Here is a 16,493-nt window from a genome sequence, read left to right as displayed (position 1 = left end):
ACAGGCAAATAAAGCTTATGATGAAATCCATCTATGAAGCCATAGTCGCATCTTTTGCTCCAGCCTTCGCAGCCGTGAGGGCACTCCAAGCTATCTCAACTTCTCTGGCTGAGATTATTGCGGTTGCACATACTCTGCCCCGCAGGTTGTGTCCTTCACTTCTCAGGCGTAGGTTTTTTCGTTCTACGCCATGAACGCCGTTCCTGGACTCTGCGAGCCGTACAGCGGTAGCTTCCACCAATTCGGTGGCAGTCTGCAGGGCCATGTGGCTACGTGAATGGAAGGCAGGCTCTGCTTCCAAGAAGTTCTTAACCGGTTTGCCATTTTCTGGCGACCGTTTGTTTGGCGAGCAATTGGATGAAGTTACTAGACAGTCCAAGGGAAAGGTCTCGTCCTTGCCCCAGTCCAAAGGTTTCGGTCATTTCGGTCCTCAGCATGTTCCGTTCCTCCACGTCCAACAGGTCAGAGGAGGGCTAGAGGAACTTTTCTGCATGACGGTCTAAGTCACAAGGCGGCTTCCTCATGACTTCGGCCTCACCAAGACCGCGTCCTCGGTCGGTGGCAGGCTCTCCCGCTTTTGCGACGCCTGGTGGCCACATGTCCAAGACCGATGGGTGAGAGACATTCTGTCTCACGGTTACAGGATAGAGCTCTGCTCTCGTCCTCCGACTCGTTTCTTCAAAACATCTCCGACCCCCGAGCGAGCCGATGCACTTTTTCAGGCGGTGAACACTCTGAAGCCTCGATGTCACAAGGAGACTTCCTAGCATCAATTGACATCAAGGATGCTTATCTCCATCTGCCGATCGCACCCGAGCTTCAACGCTTTCTGCGTTTCGCCATCAGGGACGAACACTTCAGTTCGTGGCACTGCCATTCGGCCTGGCGACAGCCCCACGGGTCTTCACCAAGGTCATGGCAGCAGTGGTGGCGGTCCTACAAGGGCCACTCGGTGATCACTTACCTAGACGATCTTCTAGTCAAGACACCCTCCTGGGTGGCATGTCAACACAACCTGACCATTGCTCTGGAGACTCTCCAGGGGTTCGGGTGGATCATCAAATTTCCAAGGTTAAAACTGACACCGACCCAATCACTGACTTGCCTCGGGATGGAGTTTCATACTCTCTCAGCGATAGTGAAGCTTCCGCTGCATAGTCAGCGTTCACTACAGACAGGGGTGCAATCTCTCCTTCGGGCCCAGTCACCCCTTGAGGCGCCTCATGCACTTTCTAAGGAAGATGGTGGCAGCAAGGGAGGCAGTTCCCTTGCGCAGTTTCGTCTGCGTCCGATTCTATCGGACACCGCAAATGGGACAGGAGGTCGACGTACCTAGACAAGAACGTCTCTTTCCCTTGCGGCAAAACCTCTCTTCAGTGGTGTCTTCTTTCCACTTCCTGGGCGGAGGAAAAATCCTCCCGGCCCCCAGCTGAGGCTGTGGTCACGACGGACGCGAGTCTGTCAGGGTGGGGAGCGGTCTTCCTCCACCACTCGACTCAGGGAACCTGGACTCCGACAGAGTCCTCCCTTCAGATCAATGTTCTGGAGATAAGGGCAGTGGATCTAGCCCTAAAGGTGTTCCAGCGGTGGCTGGAGGGCAGGCAGATCCGAATTCAGTCGGACAACGCCACGGCGGTTGCGTACTTCAACCACCAGGGCGGCACACGCGCAGTCGTCAAGCCTTCCGAGCAGTTCGGCGGATTCTGCTGTGGGCGGAAGCCACAGCCTCCACCATCTCCGCAGTTCACATCCCGGGCGTAGAAAACGGGGAAGCAGATTTTCTCAGTCGCCAGGGCATGGACGCAGGGGAATGGTCTCTTCACCCGGACGTGTTTCTAGAGATCTGTTGCCGCTGGGGAACGCCGGACGTCGATCTAATGGCGTCTCGGCACAACAACAAAGTCCCGGCATTCATGGCTCGGTCCAAGGATCACAGAGCTCTGGCGGCAGACGCGCTAGTTCACGACTGGTCGCAGTTTCGACTGCCTTATGTTTTTCCTCCTCTGGCACTACTGCCCAGAGTGTTACGCAAGATCAGGTCAGACTGTCGCCGCGCCATCCTCGTCGCTCCAGACTGGCCGAGGTGATCGTGGTACCCGGATCTGTGGCACCTCACGGTGGGTCAACCGTGGACACTCCCAGACCAACCAGACTTGCTGCCTCAAGGTCCATATTTCCTTCTGAATTCTGCGGCTCTAAACCTGACTGTGGGCCATTGAGTTCTGGCTCCTAGCGTCATCAGGGATATCTCCAGATGTCATTGCCACCATGAGACAGGCCAGGAAACCAACGTCCGCCAAGATCTATCACAGGACTTGGAGGATTTTCTTATCCTGGTGCTCTGATCAGGGTTTTACTCCCTGGCCGTTTGCCTTGCCCACTTTTCTTTCTTTCCTTCAATCCGGAATGGACAAGGGCTTGTCTCTCGGCTCTCTCAAGGGACAAGTATCGGCGCTTTCCGGTCCCACCTTACAAGCGTCCGTTAACACCCTCGGATCTTAACAGGGTGCTGACGACTCTTCAGAAGCCACTTTTCGAGCCGATGCGGGATCTCTCTATCTCGCCTTTCGCAAAGGGTGGCCTTCCTAGTGGCAGTCACATCACTCAGAAGAGTGTCTCAGCTAGCAGCGCTGTCATGCAAACCCCCCTTCCTGGTGTTTCACCAGGATAGGGTGGTTCTACGTCCGGTCCCGGACTTTCTCCCTAAGGTATCCCCGTTTCATCTCAATCAGGATATCGTCTTACCCTCTTTGGGTCCGCATCCAGTTCACCAAGGTGAAAAGGATTTGCATTTATTAGATCTGGTGAGAGCACTCCGGCTCTACATTTCTCGCACGGCGCACCTGCGCCGGTCTGATGCGCTCTTGTCCTTATCGCGGGCCAGAGTAAGGGATTTCAGGTTTTCAAGTCAACCTTGGCTCGGTGGATCAAGGAACCGATTCTTGAAGCCTACTGTTCTTTTAGGCTTCCGATTCCTGCAGGGCTGAAGGCCCATTCTACCAGAGCCGTCGGTGTCCTGGGCATTGCGACACCAGGCTACGGCTCGGCAGGTGTGTCAGGCGGCTACCTGGTCGAGTCTGCACACTTTCACGAAACACTATCAGGGGCATGCCGATGATTCGGCAGATGCCAGCCTAGGTAGGCGACTCCTTCAGGCGGCAGTTGCCCACCTGTAAGAGGGGGCCGTTTTTCGGCTCTTTTTATCGAGGTATTCTTTTACCCACCCAGGGATTGCTTTTGGACATCCCAATTGTCTGGGTCTCCCAATGGAGCGACAAAGAAGAAGGGAATTTTGTTTACTTACCGTAAATTCCTTTTCTTCTAGCTCCTATTGGGAGACCCAGCACCCGCCCCTGTTCCCTTCGGGCTGTTGTTCTTTTGTGTACACATGTTGTTCATGTTGAATTGTTCTTGGTTCATGGTTTTTAGTTCTCCGAACATCCTTCGGATTGAATTTACCCTAGACCAATTTATAAGTTTCCTCCTTCCTGCTTTGGCACCAAAACTGATGAGCCCGTGATGCACGGGAGGGTGTATAGGCAGAGGGGAGGGGTTACACTTTTTAAAGTGTAATACTTTGTGTGGCCTCCGGAGGCAGAAGCTATACACCCAATTGTCTGGGTCTCCCAATAGGAGCTAGAAGAAAAGGAATTTACGGTAAGTAAACAAAATTCCCTTCTTTTAGTGCATTTTTGATGCACTCAAGATGCATTGGCAAAAAGATGCCACGTGTGAACATAGCCTAACAATGACTCAATTTTACAATGGTTTAAGTTAAGAGGATGTTTACTTAAACAGGTAGAAGAACAAGAAGAACAAACAAATCAATTCTGGAACAAATCAAGCCAGACATGTCAATTGAAACAAGGATCACCAAGCTAAAGGCCCCTTTACGCACTGAGACTTTCTAGCGATCCCACGAGAGATCCCGACCTGGCCAGGATCACTGGAAAGTCGCTGGTGAGCTGTGGAACAGGCAAACCCGGCCAACGACGCAGCAGCGATGCGGTCCTGCAGAACGACCTCGCTGGTCGTTGGGGACGTGTCACACAGCAGGGGACGCTATAGCACGCTAGGTTCTAAGTCGCTAACGATGTCGTAACGGTGTCAAACACACCGATATATGCTTCGCAGTGGGAAACAAAGGACCACCGAATGGTCCTGAACGACTTGTAGCGATCAGCAATCTCACAGCGGGGGCCAGGTCGCTGATGCGTGGCACACACTGCAATGTCGCTGGGGAGGTCGCTATTGCGTCACAAAACCAGTGACGTTAGTGATATCGCTAGCGATGTTGCAATGTGTAAAAGGGCCTTAAGACTTACCTACTTTGGATACAGCATATGAAGAGAGCCATTACTGGAGAATGACATCATGGTTGAAAGAATAAAAGAAACAAGGCGAAGAGGAAGACCATCAACCCAATGGCTTGATACTGTCAAGATAATGGCAGAGAAAACCCTGGTGGACCTATCTGGCCTTGCACAAGATCAATCTTCATACAGATCGTTCATCCACCAAATCGTCTTGGCTCAAGATTGACCTGAAGGCGCTTAAAAACATACAGCTAGGGACTTTAGATTGTGAGCCCTAATGGGGACATGTAAAGCGCTGTGGAATTAATAGCGCTATATAAATGAATAAACATTATTTCTTCAGCGCTCTATTGGGAGACCCAGACGATTGGGGTATAGCTACTGCCCTCTGGAGGCCACACAAAGCACTACATTAAAAGTGCAAGGCCCCTCCCCCTCTGGCTATACCCCCCCCGTGGTATCACGGGTTCTCCAGTTTTAGCTTTGTGTGCGAAGGAGGTCAGACATTCCATGCATAGCTCCACAGATTTTAGTCAGCAGTAGCTGCTGACTGTTTCGGATGGAAGAAAAGAGGACACATATAGTGTCCCCAGCATGCTCCCTTCTCACCCCTGGATGGTGTTGTAAGGTTGAGGTACCTATTGCTGGTACAGGGCTGGAGCCTGACATGCTGTTTTCCTTCCACATCCCCTTGTAGGGCTCTGTGGAAGTGGGATCCTGCCGGCCTCTCAGCTCTGATGCCGGGCTCCATCCACAGACCCATTAGAACCTGATGGAGACGGAGCAGGAGTACGATCAGGGACAGGCCCTGCATCATACAGGTACTCTGTGTCCCCGGCAGGCACAGACACACTCCGGGCTGGCTGGGTGTTATAGTGCGCCGGGGACCGCAACGTGGAGTTGGTGTCCCTACAGATTACTGGGGGACTTTTTTGTGTATGGGAACGCAGCGCCGACCCCCTCTGGACCGGGCGGCGCTGCTGTGACTTGTGGTGCGCCGGGGATCCGCCGTCCGCGCTTTTACGGCGGCGGCGGTTATAAATTTAGTCCCCGGCTTTTTGGGCCTAGGACGCCGGCAGCTCCGTTTCGTTCCCGCCCCCACCCTGTCATTCAGGGTAGGGGAGAGACGCTGTTCGCTAGCAGCGACGAGGGCTGGAGCCTGATTTACATGCTCCAGCCCTCTCACTTGGCACAGAGGGAAGCAGGCTTCCCGCTCTTGGCCAGGAACGCCCAGGGCCCGCCCCCCTTCCTCTCTCGAGACGCCGGCAGCCATTACATGCATGCCTGGCTGGAGGAAGGACGCAAGGCTCTGGGAGACCTGGACTAGGGGCTATCTGGCGACCACACACCCGCTTTTTAAGCGGGCGGTAAGCGATTTTTCTGTGCTGGTCCCTCTAGTGCCTCACTGTGTATCAGTGTACTGGGTACAGATATATAGATAGTGTATTTCTTGCACTGTGAGGTGCGCTTCTGGCTGCATATCCCAGATCGCTCTGTGGAAGCAGCAACATGTCATCCTCAAAACGCAAGGCGGCCAAGGCAAAAAGGGCTGTGTATACTGCGTGTGCTGCATGTGGGGCTAATCTACCAGCAGGCTCCGATGACCCCCATTGTGTGCAATGCTCCGACCCGGTGCTGCTTCGCCAGCCGGAGTCAGGAGAGGTAGCGACCCAGGCTGAGACGCTTGTAAGTTCTGCCCCGGTGACAGGGACGGACTTTGCAGTTTTTGCAGATAATATGTCTGTGTCTATGGCAAAAATCCTTGAGACCTTGCAATCTATGCATGGGGCTCAGTCTCTGGGCACGGCGAGGCCTCTGTCCTCAGGTCCCCCTTACTTGGAATGTATCCAGCCCACAGGGGGGTCCCCGGCTTCACAGGCCGAGGATTATGACTCAGATGATGGCCCCAGCCACCCTAAGCGAGCTCGCTGGGAAAGACCCTCGACGTCTTCACACTGCTCAGGGTCTCAGCGCAATCAGTCTCCCTGTGATGTGTCTGATGAGAGTGATCAGGAATCCACTCCTGGAACCCCTCTCAACCTGGATACCCCGGATGGGGATGCCATGGTAAACGACCTTATCTCAGCCATCAATAGGCTGTTGGATATTTCTCCCCCAGCCCCTTCAGCAGAAGAGGCGGCTGCGGAGCAGGAAAAGTTTCGTTTCCTTTATCCCAAGCGTAAATTGAGTGCTTTGTTAGATCACTCTGACTTCAGAGAATCAATCCAGAAGCACGACGCTCACCCAGAAAGGCGTTTCTCTAAACGATCTAAAGATACGCGTTTCCCTTTCCCCCCTGAGGTGGTCAAGCGCTGGACACAGTGTCCAAAGGTAGACCCCCCGATTTCCAAACTTGCAGCTAGATCCATAGTTGCAGTGGAGGATGGCGCTTCACTTAAAGATGCCAATGACAGACAGATGGACCTTTGGTTAAAATCTGTCTATGAAGCTATCGGCGCGTCGTTTGCTCCGGCATTCGCAGCCGTATGGGCACTCCAGGCTATTTCAGCTGGCTTAGCAAAAGTGGATGCTATCATGCATCCAGCAGTGCCGCAAGTGGCGCACCTTACCACGCAGATGTCGGCGTTTGCGTCTTACGCTATCAATGCGGTCCTAGAATCTACCAGTCGCACCTCAATGGCGTCCGCCAATTCGGTAGTTTTGCGCAGAGCCTTGTGGTTAAAGGACTGGAAAGCAGATGCTGGTTCCAAAAAATGTTTAACCAGTTTGCCTTTGTCTAGAGAGAGACTGTTTGGCGAGCCATTGGCTGACATCATTAAGCAGTCCAAGGGTAAAGACTCCTCTTTACCACAACCCAGAACATCCAAACCTCAGCAGAAAAAGTGGCAGCAGAGGTTTCAGTCCTTTCGAGGTTCGGGCAAGACACCATTTACCTCGTCCAAAGGGACTCAGAGGACGCAAAGAAACTCAGATTCGTGGCGGACTCACACACGCCCCAAGAAAGCAAATGGAGGTACCGCTTCCAAAGCGGCTACCTCATGACTTCCAGCCCCCCCCCTCCGCATCGCCGGTCGGGGGCAGGCTCTCCCGCTTTTCCGGCATTTGGATGTCACAGGTCAAAGACCGGTGGGTGACGGACATCTTGTCTCGCGGGTACAGAATCGAGTTCAATTCTCGTCCTCCAGCTCGGTTCTTCAGAACCTCCCCACGTCCAGACCGAGCAGATGCTCTGCTGCAGGCGGTGGATTCCCTAAAAGCGGAAGGAGTGGTTATCCCAGTCCCTCCTCAGGAACAAGGGCAAGGGTTTTACTCCAATCTCTTTGTGGTTCCAAAAAAGGACGGCTCGTTCCGTCCTGTTCTGGACCTAAAACGGCTCAACAAACATGTGCACGCCAGGAGGTTCCGGATGGAAACCCTCCGCTCTGTCATTGCCTCAATGTCCAGAGGAGACTTCCTTGCCTCAATAGACATCAAAGATGCTTATCTCCACGTGCCAATTGCTACAGAACATCAACGTTTTCTACGTTTTGTGATAGGAGACGACCATTTTCAGTTCGTAGCTCTTCCATTTGGTCTGGCGACAGCCCCACGGGTCTTCACCAAGGTCATGGCGGCGGTGGTAGCAGTCTTGCACTCTCAGGGACACTCGGTGATCCCTTACCTAGACGACTTATTGGTCAAAGCTCCCTCTCAGGAGGCATGTCAGCACAGCCTGAATGCTACGCTGGAGACTCTACAGTCTTTCGGATGGATCATCAACTTTCCAAAGTCGATCCTATCACCGACTCAGTCACTAACGTATCTTGGCATGGAGTTTCATACTCTAGCAGCGATAGTGAAGCTTCCGCTGGACAAGCAGCGGTCACTACAGACAGGGGTGCAATCTCTTCTGCAGGGCCAGTTGCATCCCTTGCGGCGCCTCATGCATTTCCTAGGGAAGATGGTGGCAGCCATGGAAGCAGTTCCCTTTGCGCAGTTTCATCTGCGCCCACTTCAATGGGACATTCTCCGCCAATGGGACGGGAAGTCAACGTCCCTGGACAGGAAAGTCTCTCTTTCCCAGACGGCCAAGGACTCTCTACAATGGTGGCTCCTTCCCACCTCATTGTCTCAGGGAAGATCCTTCCTGCCCCCATCCTGGGCAGTAGTCACGACAGATGCGAGTCTGTCAGGGTGGGGAGCAGTATTTCTCCACCACAGGGCTCAGGGGACGTGGACTCCGCAGGAGTCCACCCTTCAGATCAATGTTCTGGAGATCAGAGCAGTGTATCTTGCTCTACTGGCCTTCCAACAGTGGCTGGAAGGAAAGCAGATCCGAATCCAATCGGACAACTCCACAGCGGTGGCATACATCAACCACCAAGGAGGGACGCGCAGTCGGCAAGCCTTCCAAGAAGTCCGGCGCATTCTAATGTGGGTGGAGGACAGAGCATCCACCATATCCGCGGTTCACATCCCAGGCGTAGAAAACTGGGAAGCAGACTTCCTCAGTCGCCAGGGCATGGACGCAGGGGAATGGTCCCTTCACCCGGACGTGTTTCAGGAAATCTGTCGCCGCTGGGGAGTGCCGGACGTCGACCTAATGGCATCCCGGCACAACAACAAGGTCCCGGCATTCATGGCGAGGTCGCGCGATCAAAGAGCTCTGGCGGCAGACGCCTTGGTTCAAGATTGGTCGCAGTTTCAGCTCCCATACGTGTTTCCGCCTCTGGCGCTCTTGCCCAGAGTGCTACGCAAGATCAGATCCGAGTGCAGCCGCGTCATACTCGTCGCTCCAGACTGGCCGAGGAGGTCGTGGTATCCGGATCTGTGGCATCTCACGATCGGTCGACCGTGGTCACTGCCAGACCGACCAGACTTACTGTCCCAAGGGCCGTTTTTCCATCAGAATTCTGCGGCCCTGAACCTGACTGTGTGGCCATTGAGTCCTGGATCCTAACATCTGCTGGATTATCTCAGGGAGTCGTTGCCACAATGAGACAAGCTAGAAAGTCGAATTCGGCTAAGATCTACCACAGAACGTGGAAGATTTTCTTGTCCTGGTGCTCTGCTCAGGGAGTGTCTCCCTGGCCATTTGCATTGCCCAAGTTTCTTTCCTTCCTGCAATCGGGGTTAGAAAAGGGCTTGTCGCTCAGCTCCCTTAAAGGGCAAGTTTCGGCACTATCCGTGTTTTTTCAGAAGCGTCTAGCACGTCTTCCTAAGGTGCGCACGTTCCTGCAGGGGGTCTGTCATATTGTGCCCCCGTACAAGCGACCGTTAGATCCATGGGATCTGAACAGGGTACTAGTTGCTCTCCAGAAGCCGCCCTTCGAGCCTCTGAAGGAAGTTTCCTTTTCTCGGCTGTCGCAGAAAGTGGCGTTTCTTGTTGCGATCACATCGCTTCGGCGAGTGTCTGAGCTGGCAGCTCTGTCATCTAAGGCTCCCTTCCTGGTGTTCCACCAGGACAAGGTTGTGCTGCGCCCCATTCCGGAGTTTCTTCCTAAGGTCGTATCCTCTTTTCATCTTAATCAGGATATTTCCTTGCCTTCTTTTTGCCCTCATCCGGTTCACCGGTATGAAAAGGCCTTACGTTTGCTAGATCTGGTGAGAGCACTCAGAATCTACATTTCCCGCACGGCGCCAATACGCCGTGCCGATGCACTTTTCGTCCTTGTCGCTGGTCCGCGCAAGGGGTTGCAGGCTTCTAAAGCCACCCTGGCTCGATGGATCAAAGAACCAATTCTAGAGGCCTACCGTTCTGCGGGGCTTCCGGTTCCTTCAGGGCTAAAAGCCCACTCCACCAGAGCCGTGGGTGCGTCCTGGGCATTACGTCACCAGGCTTCGGCTCAACAGGTGTGCCAGGCAGCTACCTGGTCCAGTCTGCACACTTTCACCAAGCATTATCAGGTGCATACCTATGCTTCGGCGGATGCCAGCTTAGGTAGAAGAGTCCTGCAGGCGGCAGTGACACCCCCGTAGGGGAGGGCTGTTTTGCAGCTCTAACATGAGGTATTTATTTACCCACCCAGGGACAGCTTTTGGACGTCCCAATCGTCTGGGTCTCCCAATAGAGCGCTGAAGAAGAAGGGAATTTTGTTACTTACCGTAAATTCCTTTTCTTCTAGCTCTTATTGGGAGACCCAGCACCCGCCCTGTTGTCCTTCGGGATGTTTTTTTGTTGTTTGCGGGTACACATGTTGTTCATGTTGAACGGTTTTTCAGTTCTCCGATGTTATTCGGAGTTAATTTGTTTAAACCAGTTATTGGCTTCCTCCTTCTTGCTTTGGCACTAAAACTGGAGAACCCGTGATACCACGGGGGGGGTATAGCCAGAGGGGGAGGGGCCTTGCACTTTTAATGTAGTGCTTTGTGTGGCCTCCAGAGGGCAGTAGCTATACCCCAATCGTCTGGGTCTCCCAATAAGAGCTAGAAGAAAAGGAATTTACGGTAAGTAACAAAATTCCCTTCTTATCATTATTATTATATAATCTCAGCTGCAAAAGTGTTTTAGGGCTCATTTTTATTTATTTTTATTAACTTATATAGCGCCATTTATTCCATCACACTTTCACTGTTGGAGCTCACAATCTCTAAATTCCCTATTTGTCTTTGAAGTGTGGGGAGAAGCCAAACAGTGCTGACGGATGAGCCACCATGCTGCCCTCTTGTTTGTTTTTTTAATAATTGGGTTAAAGAAAGTCAGAGGTGCAAATTGCCACAAATCTGCAGCTATCATTTTAACCTCAGAGATATTGGGATAGGTTGTGATTACAGCAGCTATTTTGGTTTGAGCTGGCAGAGATATGACCATCAGTAGCTATGTTGTCACACTGGCCCTAATTTATGAGTTACGTTGTTGGAGGGAAAATGGGTAATCTGGTGATAATCAGGACAAGGTGATTGCAGCCTCTTCCCCTCAAGGAGGTTTTTAGCCTTTTATATTATGAGGACATCACCCTTCTTTATTCTGTCAGAGTTGCTTCTTACACAGCTGGATCTTGTGTGACATGATGGACTTTTTTTTTAATCTTTTGTAGTGTAGACAGCATCCTTGTTCACAATGGCCCATTCCAGTGAAACACAAGTTATTGATTTTTTTTTTTTTCTATCCCCTATAAACGAAGGCTGTTCTGTACAAATGTTATCCGTTCCACTTCAGAGTTTCATGAAGTACATTGATGTGTGTTCTGTTATGCATTTCCAGATCTCATGGATTGGGTCAGTAATGCTGTGTCTGTGATCTTTCTTCCTTTTTTTTTTTTTTTTTTTTTCTCCTTTCCCACCTCCCTGGTAACACCCCAATGAACTTAACACGAATAATTTTCTTTATTTTTTGTCATGTTTATTGAGGGGCACAGCATCCATCCAGTTTTTATCTGTAAGGTGCACAATATTTTTTCTTTAGGGTCGTATTCTTCCCATTTAGATCTCAGATGTTCTGTTGATGATTATTTCTGGTGACCATCGAGGTGTTTCTCTGCTTCTTTTACTGCTAGCTACAACGGTGTTTCCCGAAAAACTAGTTTTCTGGCATAAGCACATTAAGGTTTATTGGTCCCTTAGTGACCTCCTGCAAGTGGCATAAAGTGTGTAACAAAATATCCTTATAGGCACAGCCAAATCTTGCAAAAATCCTTATTTGAAGAGTGCAGGCTGCTACAATTTCTGAAGTGGACCCAACTCTATTTTAACACCTATGATTTTGTAAATCTGTAATATTTTCTAGCATGTTAAAGAGAACCTGGCATCACTACAGTTAGGTCCAGAAATATTTGGACAGTGACACAAGTTTTGTTATTTTAGCTGTTTACAAAAACATGTTCAGAAATACAATTATATATATAATATGGGCTGAAAGTGCACACTCCCAGCTGCAATATGAGAGTTTTCACATCCAAATCGGAGAAAGGGTTTAGGAATCATAGCTCTGTAATGCATAGCCTCCTCTTTTTCAAGGGACCAAAAGTAATTGGACAAGGGACTCTAAGGGCTGCAATTAACTCTGAAGGCGTCTCCCTTGTTAACCTGTAATCAATGAAGTAGTTAAAAGGTCTGGGGTTGATTACAGGTGTGTGGTTTTGCATTTGGAAGCTGTTCCTGTGACCAGACAACATGCGGTCTAAGGAACTCTCAATTGAGGTGAAGCAGAACATCCTGAGGCTGAAAAAAAAGAAAAAATCCATCAGAGAGATAGCAGACATGCTTGGAGTAGCAAAACAAACAGTCGGGTACATTCTGAGAAAAAAGGAATTGACTGGTGAGCTTGGGAACTCAAAAAGGCCTGGGCGTCCACGGATGACAACAGTGGTGGATGATCGCCGCATACTTTCTTTGGTGAAGAAGAACCCGTTCACAACATCAACTGAAGTCCAGAACACTCTCAGTGAAGTAGGTGTATCTATCTCTAAGTCAACAGTAAAGAGAAGACTCCATGAAAGTAAATGCAAAGGGTTCACATCTAGATGCAAACCATTCATCAATTCCAAAAATAGACAGGCCAGAGTTAAATTTGCTGAAAAACACCTCATGAAGCCAGCTCAGTTCTGGAAAAGTATTCTATGGACAGATGAGACAAAGATCAACCTGTACCAGAATGATGGGAAGAAAAAAGTTTGGAGAAGAAAGGGAACGGCACGTGATCCAAGGCACACCACATCCTCTGTAAAACATGGTGGAGGCAACGTGATGGCATGGGCATGCATGGCTTTCAATGGCACTGGGTCACTTGTGTTTATTGATGACATAACAGCAGACAAGAGTAGCCGGATGAATTCTGAAGTGTACCGGGATATACTTTCAGCCCAGATTCAGCCAAATGCCGCAAAGTTGATCGGACGGCGCTTCATAGTACAGATGGACAATGACCCCAAGCATACAGCCAAAGCTACCCAGGAGTTCATGAGTGCAAAAAAGTGGAACATTCTGCAATGGCCAAGTCAATCACCAGATCTTAACCCAATTGAGCATGCATTTCACTTGCTCAAATCCAGACATAAGACGGAAAGACCCACAAACAAGCAAGACCTGAAGGCTGCGGCTGTAAAGGCCTGGCAAAGCATTAAGAAGGAGGAAACCCAGCGTTTGGTGATGTCCATGGGTTCCAGACTTAAGGCAGTGATTGCCTCCAAAGGATTCGCAACAAAATATTGAAAATAAAAATATTTTGTTTGGGTTTGGTTTATTTGTCCAATTACTTTTGACCTCCTAAAATGTGGAGTGTTTGTAAAGAAATGTGTACAATTCCTACAATTTCTATCAGATATTTTTGTTCAAACCTTCAAATTAAACGTTACAATCTGCACTTGAATTCTGTTGTAGAGGTTTCATTTCAAATCCAATGTGGTGGCATGCAGAGCCCAACTCGCGAAAATTGTGTCACTGTCCAAATATTTCTGGACCTAACTGTATGTTGCAAGTTAAAGTAAATACGTGGCCGTAATTGCAGAATAAATCGAAATCTTTGGTAAAGATATCCACGTTGTTGTTCTTGAATGAGACTTTAGTGCACAGGGTGGGATTGTGTATTGGGTCTTCTGCTGCCTCCGATGTTTGAAGGACAAGTTAGTACTTTTTCAGTGACCTGCCTTTTTTATTTGAAATTTCGCGCCATCTGCAGCATTGTCGGTGCGTGTGCGGATTATTTCACGTTTGGTTTTTAATACAATTTTGCCAGTGGTGCCATATGCGCAGATTGAGTTCTTGGCTCTCTAACTCATCTAAAAGACATCATTAAGCTGAGATCGCAGTCTGAGCATGCACGGCCCGCAGTGCCATTTCATTGTAGACCAGCCGGGAATCAATCTTCTCATTCGCCGCCTGCAACAATGACGATGCTGGAGCAAAATGTCAAACGGGAGATAGGTCATTGGAAAAAGCAGTGACCTTTCATGGAAACACTGGAGGCAAGTGGAAGAGTCGAGGTAGGAGAATGCATGGTCCTGGCCCCCGGTCCCACCCCCTTTAAATGAATTCATAACATGTACTACTAAATAACAATTCCATATTTGTAAAAACAATTGAATAATTCTTTGGATTGTTGTATTGTCACAGCTACAAAGGCATGTATTAATGTGGATCTGTTTTATGTCATGTAGTGACTCCACACCTGATAAGGAGGAGCATGATGATTGCAAAGGCAATGATAAACTCGGTAATTAGCAGTACATATTTTTTTTTTTTTTTTTTTTACATTTATACGAAGAAGAAAGCATTTCACTGAAACTTGTGGCTTTTACATGCCTAATTTTATTTTTCATTTGTTCAGCAGAGGACGATGATTTCCTTTTACCCACCACAAAAGATAGCAGCCACAATAGCAGTTTTGAACTTATTGGGTCCATGATTCCTTCTTACCAGCCTCTTAAGAGTGGGCGAAGCTCCTTCCTTCCTGGCACAGGGGGATTCCGGTCACCATCCCCTGTTACCTTCAAAGCCAATTTTCTCAGCTCTGCATCGAAGGTTAGATAATTTTCTGCATGATTTTCCTGTGATTTTTACCCTTTTATTTTATTTTTTCTTTTATTGATGTGCAAGTAGATTTTGTTTTTGGCTTTACATGATTATGATAATAGTGGCTTAATGGATTTTAATGGTGACTTTAGAGTTCAGGGAAGATGTCCGAACCATCGCTTCCCGTAGAAGATTCCCAGGATCTGTACAATGCCTCACCTGAGCCTAAAGAGTCCTTTGCTTGTGCTGGTGTCAACTCTGAATTCCAGTTTTCTTTGGATGACACGCAAAGCCAGTTACTGGATGCTGATGGGTAAGAACTAGTGTGTATGAATATAATCACTTTGTGCTCCATTAATACTGTTTGTAAATATTTCAGTGTAATGGGAATTTTTGTGTGCGCCGTAGTTATAATCCAGGAGAGAGCTTAACTCTTCAAATCCAAGCCACTTCTCTGCCGTCCATTAATTTTTACACAGCTGCTCACTTCCATTCCTCTCCTCTTCTGAAGAGGTGCAGTTATAAATCAGCAGCCCCACAGATCTCAATGCAGGTCTAATAAGGGCTCTCGGCTCTTCCTGTCTGCAGCTGTGTGCTTGTTCAAGTGCCCTCTTAAAGGGAACCTGTCAGGTCCAATATGCACTCAGAACCACGAGCAGTTTTGGGTGCATATTACTAATCCCGGTCTAACTGTCCTTGTATACACTAGCATAAATAAAGAGATCTTTAGATAAACTATTTGTAAAGATCTTTTACTTTATGAGCGAGGGTACTAGTCCCCTGGGCGTTAGTTCCCCTGGCAAGTCAGTTCCACTAGCAGATTAGTATGTCCCTGTGGGCGTGCTAACATATTAATGAATGTGCAGTGTCACAGGATGATATCACTCACCTCTTAGTCGCCATCGCGTCCAACGCTGGATTTCGACTCAGTGCGCATGACCCCAGAGGTTCGGTCATGTGCACTACTTCAGTTTGAAGCCACGACACATACACCCGGCTTCATAGTGCGCATGACAGAAACTCCGGGGTAATGCGCACTGAGCTGAAATCCAGCGTATGGCAGCGGAGAGGTGAGTGAGATCAGCCTGTGACACTGCGTATTCATAAGCATGTTAACAAGCCCACAGGGGCGTACTAACATTCTAATGGAGTTGACTAGCCAGGGAACTAACGCCCCAACAACTAGTCCCCTCACTCATTAGAATACGATATAAGATCTTCAGAAATACTTTTCTAAAAATCTCTATCTGTGCTAGTGTATACGGTTAGGTTGGACGGTTAGGCAGGGAATAGCAGTATGCACCCAGAACTGCTCCTGGGTCTGGGTGCATATTGCACCTGACAGGTTCCCTTTTATCTCTGTGTAAATACAGTGATGACATTGTAAATTGCAGAACAAACCACAGGTAGCTGAATTTGTAACAGCAGAACGTTTACTGGGCTTTACATTTCTGCTAATACTACAGCTCTACTATTCACCGGAGCTGTCACTTAAGGAAGGGTGCCCACCCTGCTGCAACCAGTAAATAAGGAAACTGCAGAGTGGTGGCTGCTCAAGAGGCCCCTTGAGAATACCCCTTCCATTTTAAATAAAATGTACATATGATTAACATCACTAAAATGTTGTTAATTTGGAGAATCTTTTTGTCAGGTGTTTCACCTCCACGCCTCCCCCTCCCCCAATAAAAAAGCTGCTTTACAATTCAACCACACGTGGGATTTTGTTTTCACATTTTCAAGTACCTAATGTTAACATTAGTGATATCATTCAAAACCACAACAACTTGT

At 49.1% G+C, this 16,493-nt stretch overlaps 1 protein-coding gene across 2 annotated transcripts in view; it reads left to right on the top strand.

Annotated features, from left to right (window-relative positions):
- The window catches only part of CLSPN (claspin), a 110,758-nt gene that overhangs the window by 51,420 nt on the left and 42,845 nt on the right, over positions 1–16,493 (top strand). The window contains exons 12-14 of one of the 2 annotated variants that reach the window (XM_075336027.1): positions 14,351–14,406; positions 14,524–14,714; positions 14,858–15,018. In XM_075336027.1, the coding sequence (XP_075192142.1) occupies positions 14,351–14,406; positions 14,524–14,714; positions 14,858–15,018 (408 nt within the window). Of the gene's footprint in view, positions 1–14,350; positions 14,407–14,520; positions 14,715–14,857; positions 15,019–16,493 lie in introns of both variants that reach the window. The other variant, XM_075336026.1, reaches the window with a different exon arrangement.

This window comes from Anomaloglossus baeobatrachus, chromosome 2 (genome assembly GCF_048569485.1).
Source record: "Anomaloglossus baeobatrachus isolate aAnoBae1 chromosome 2, aAnoBae1.hap1, whole genome shotgun sequence".
NCBI lineage: Eukaryota > Metazoa > Chordata > Amphibia > Anura > Aromobatidae > Anomaloglossus > Anomaloglossus baeobatrachus.
The sequence above is the reverse complement of the archived record's forward strand: the minus strand, read 5'-3'. Positions and strand labels throughout refer to the sequence as shown.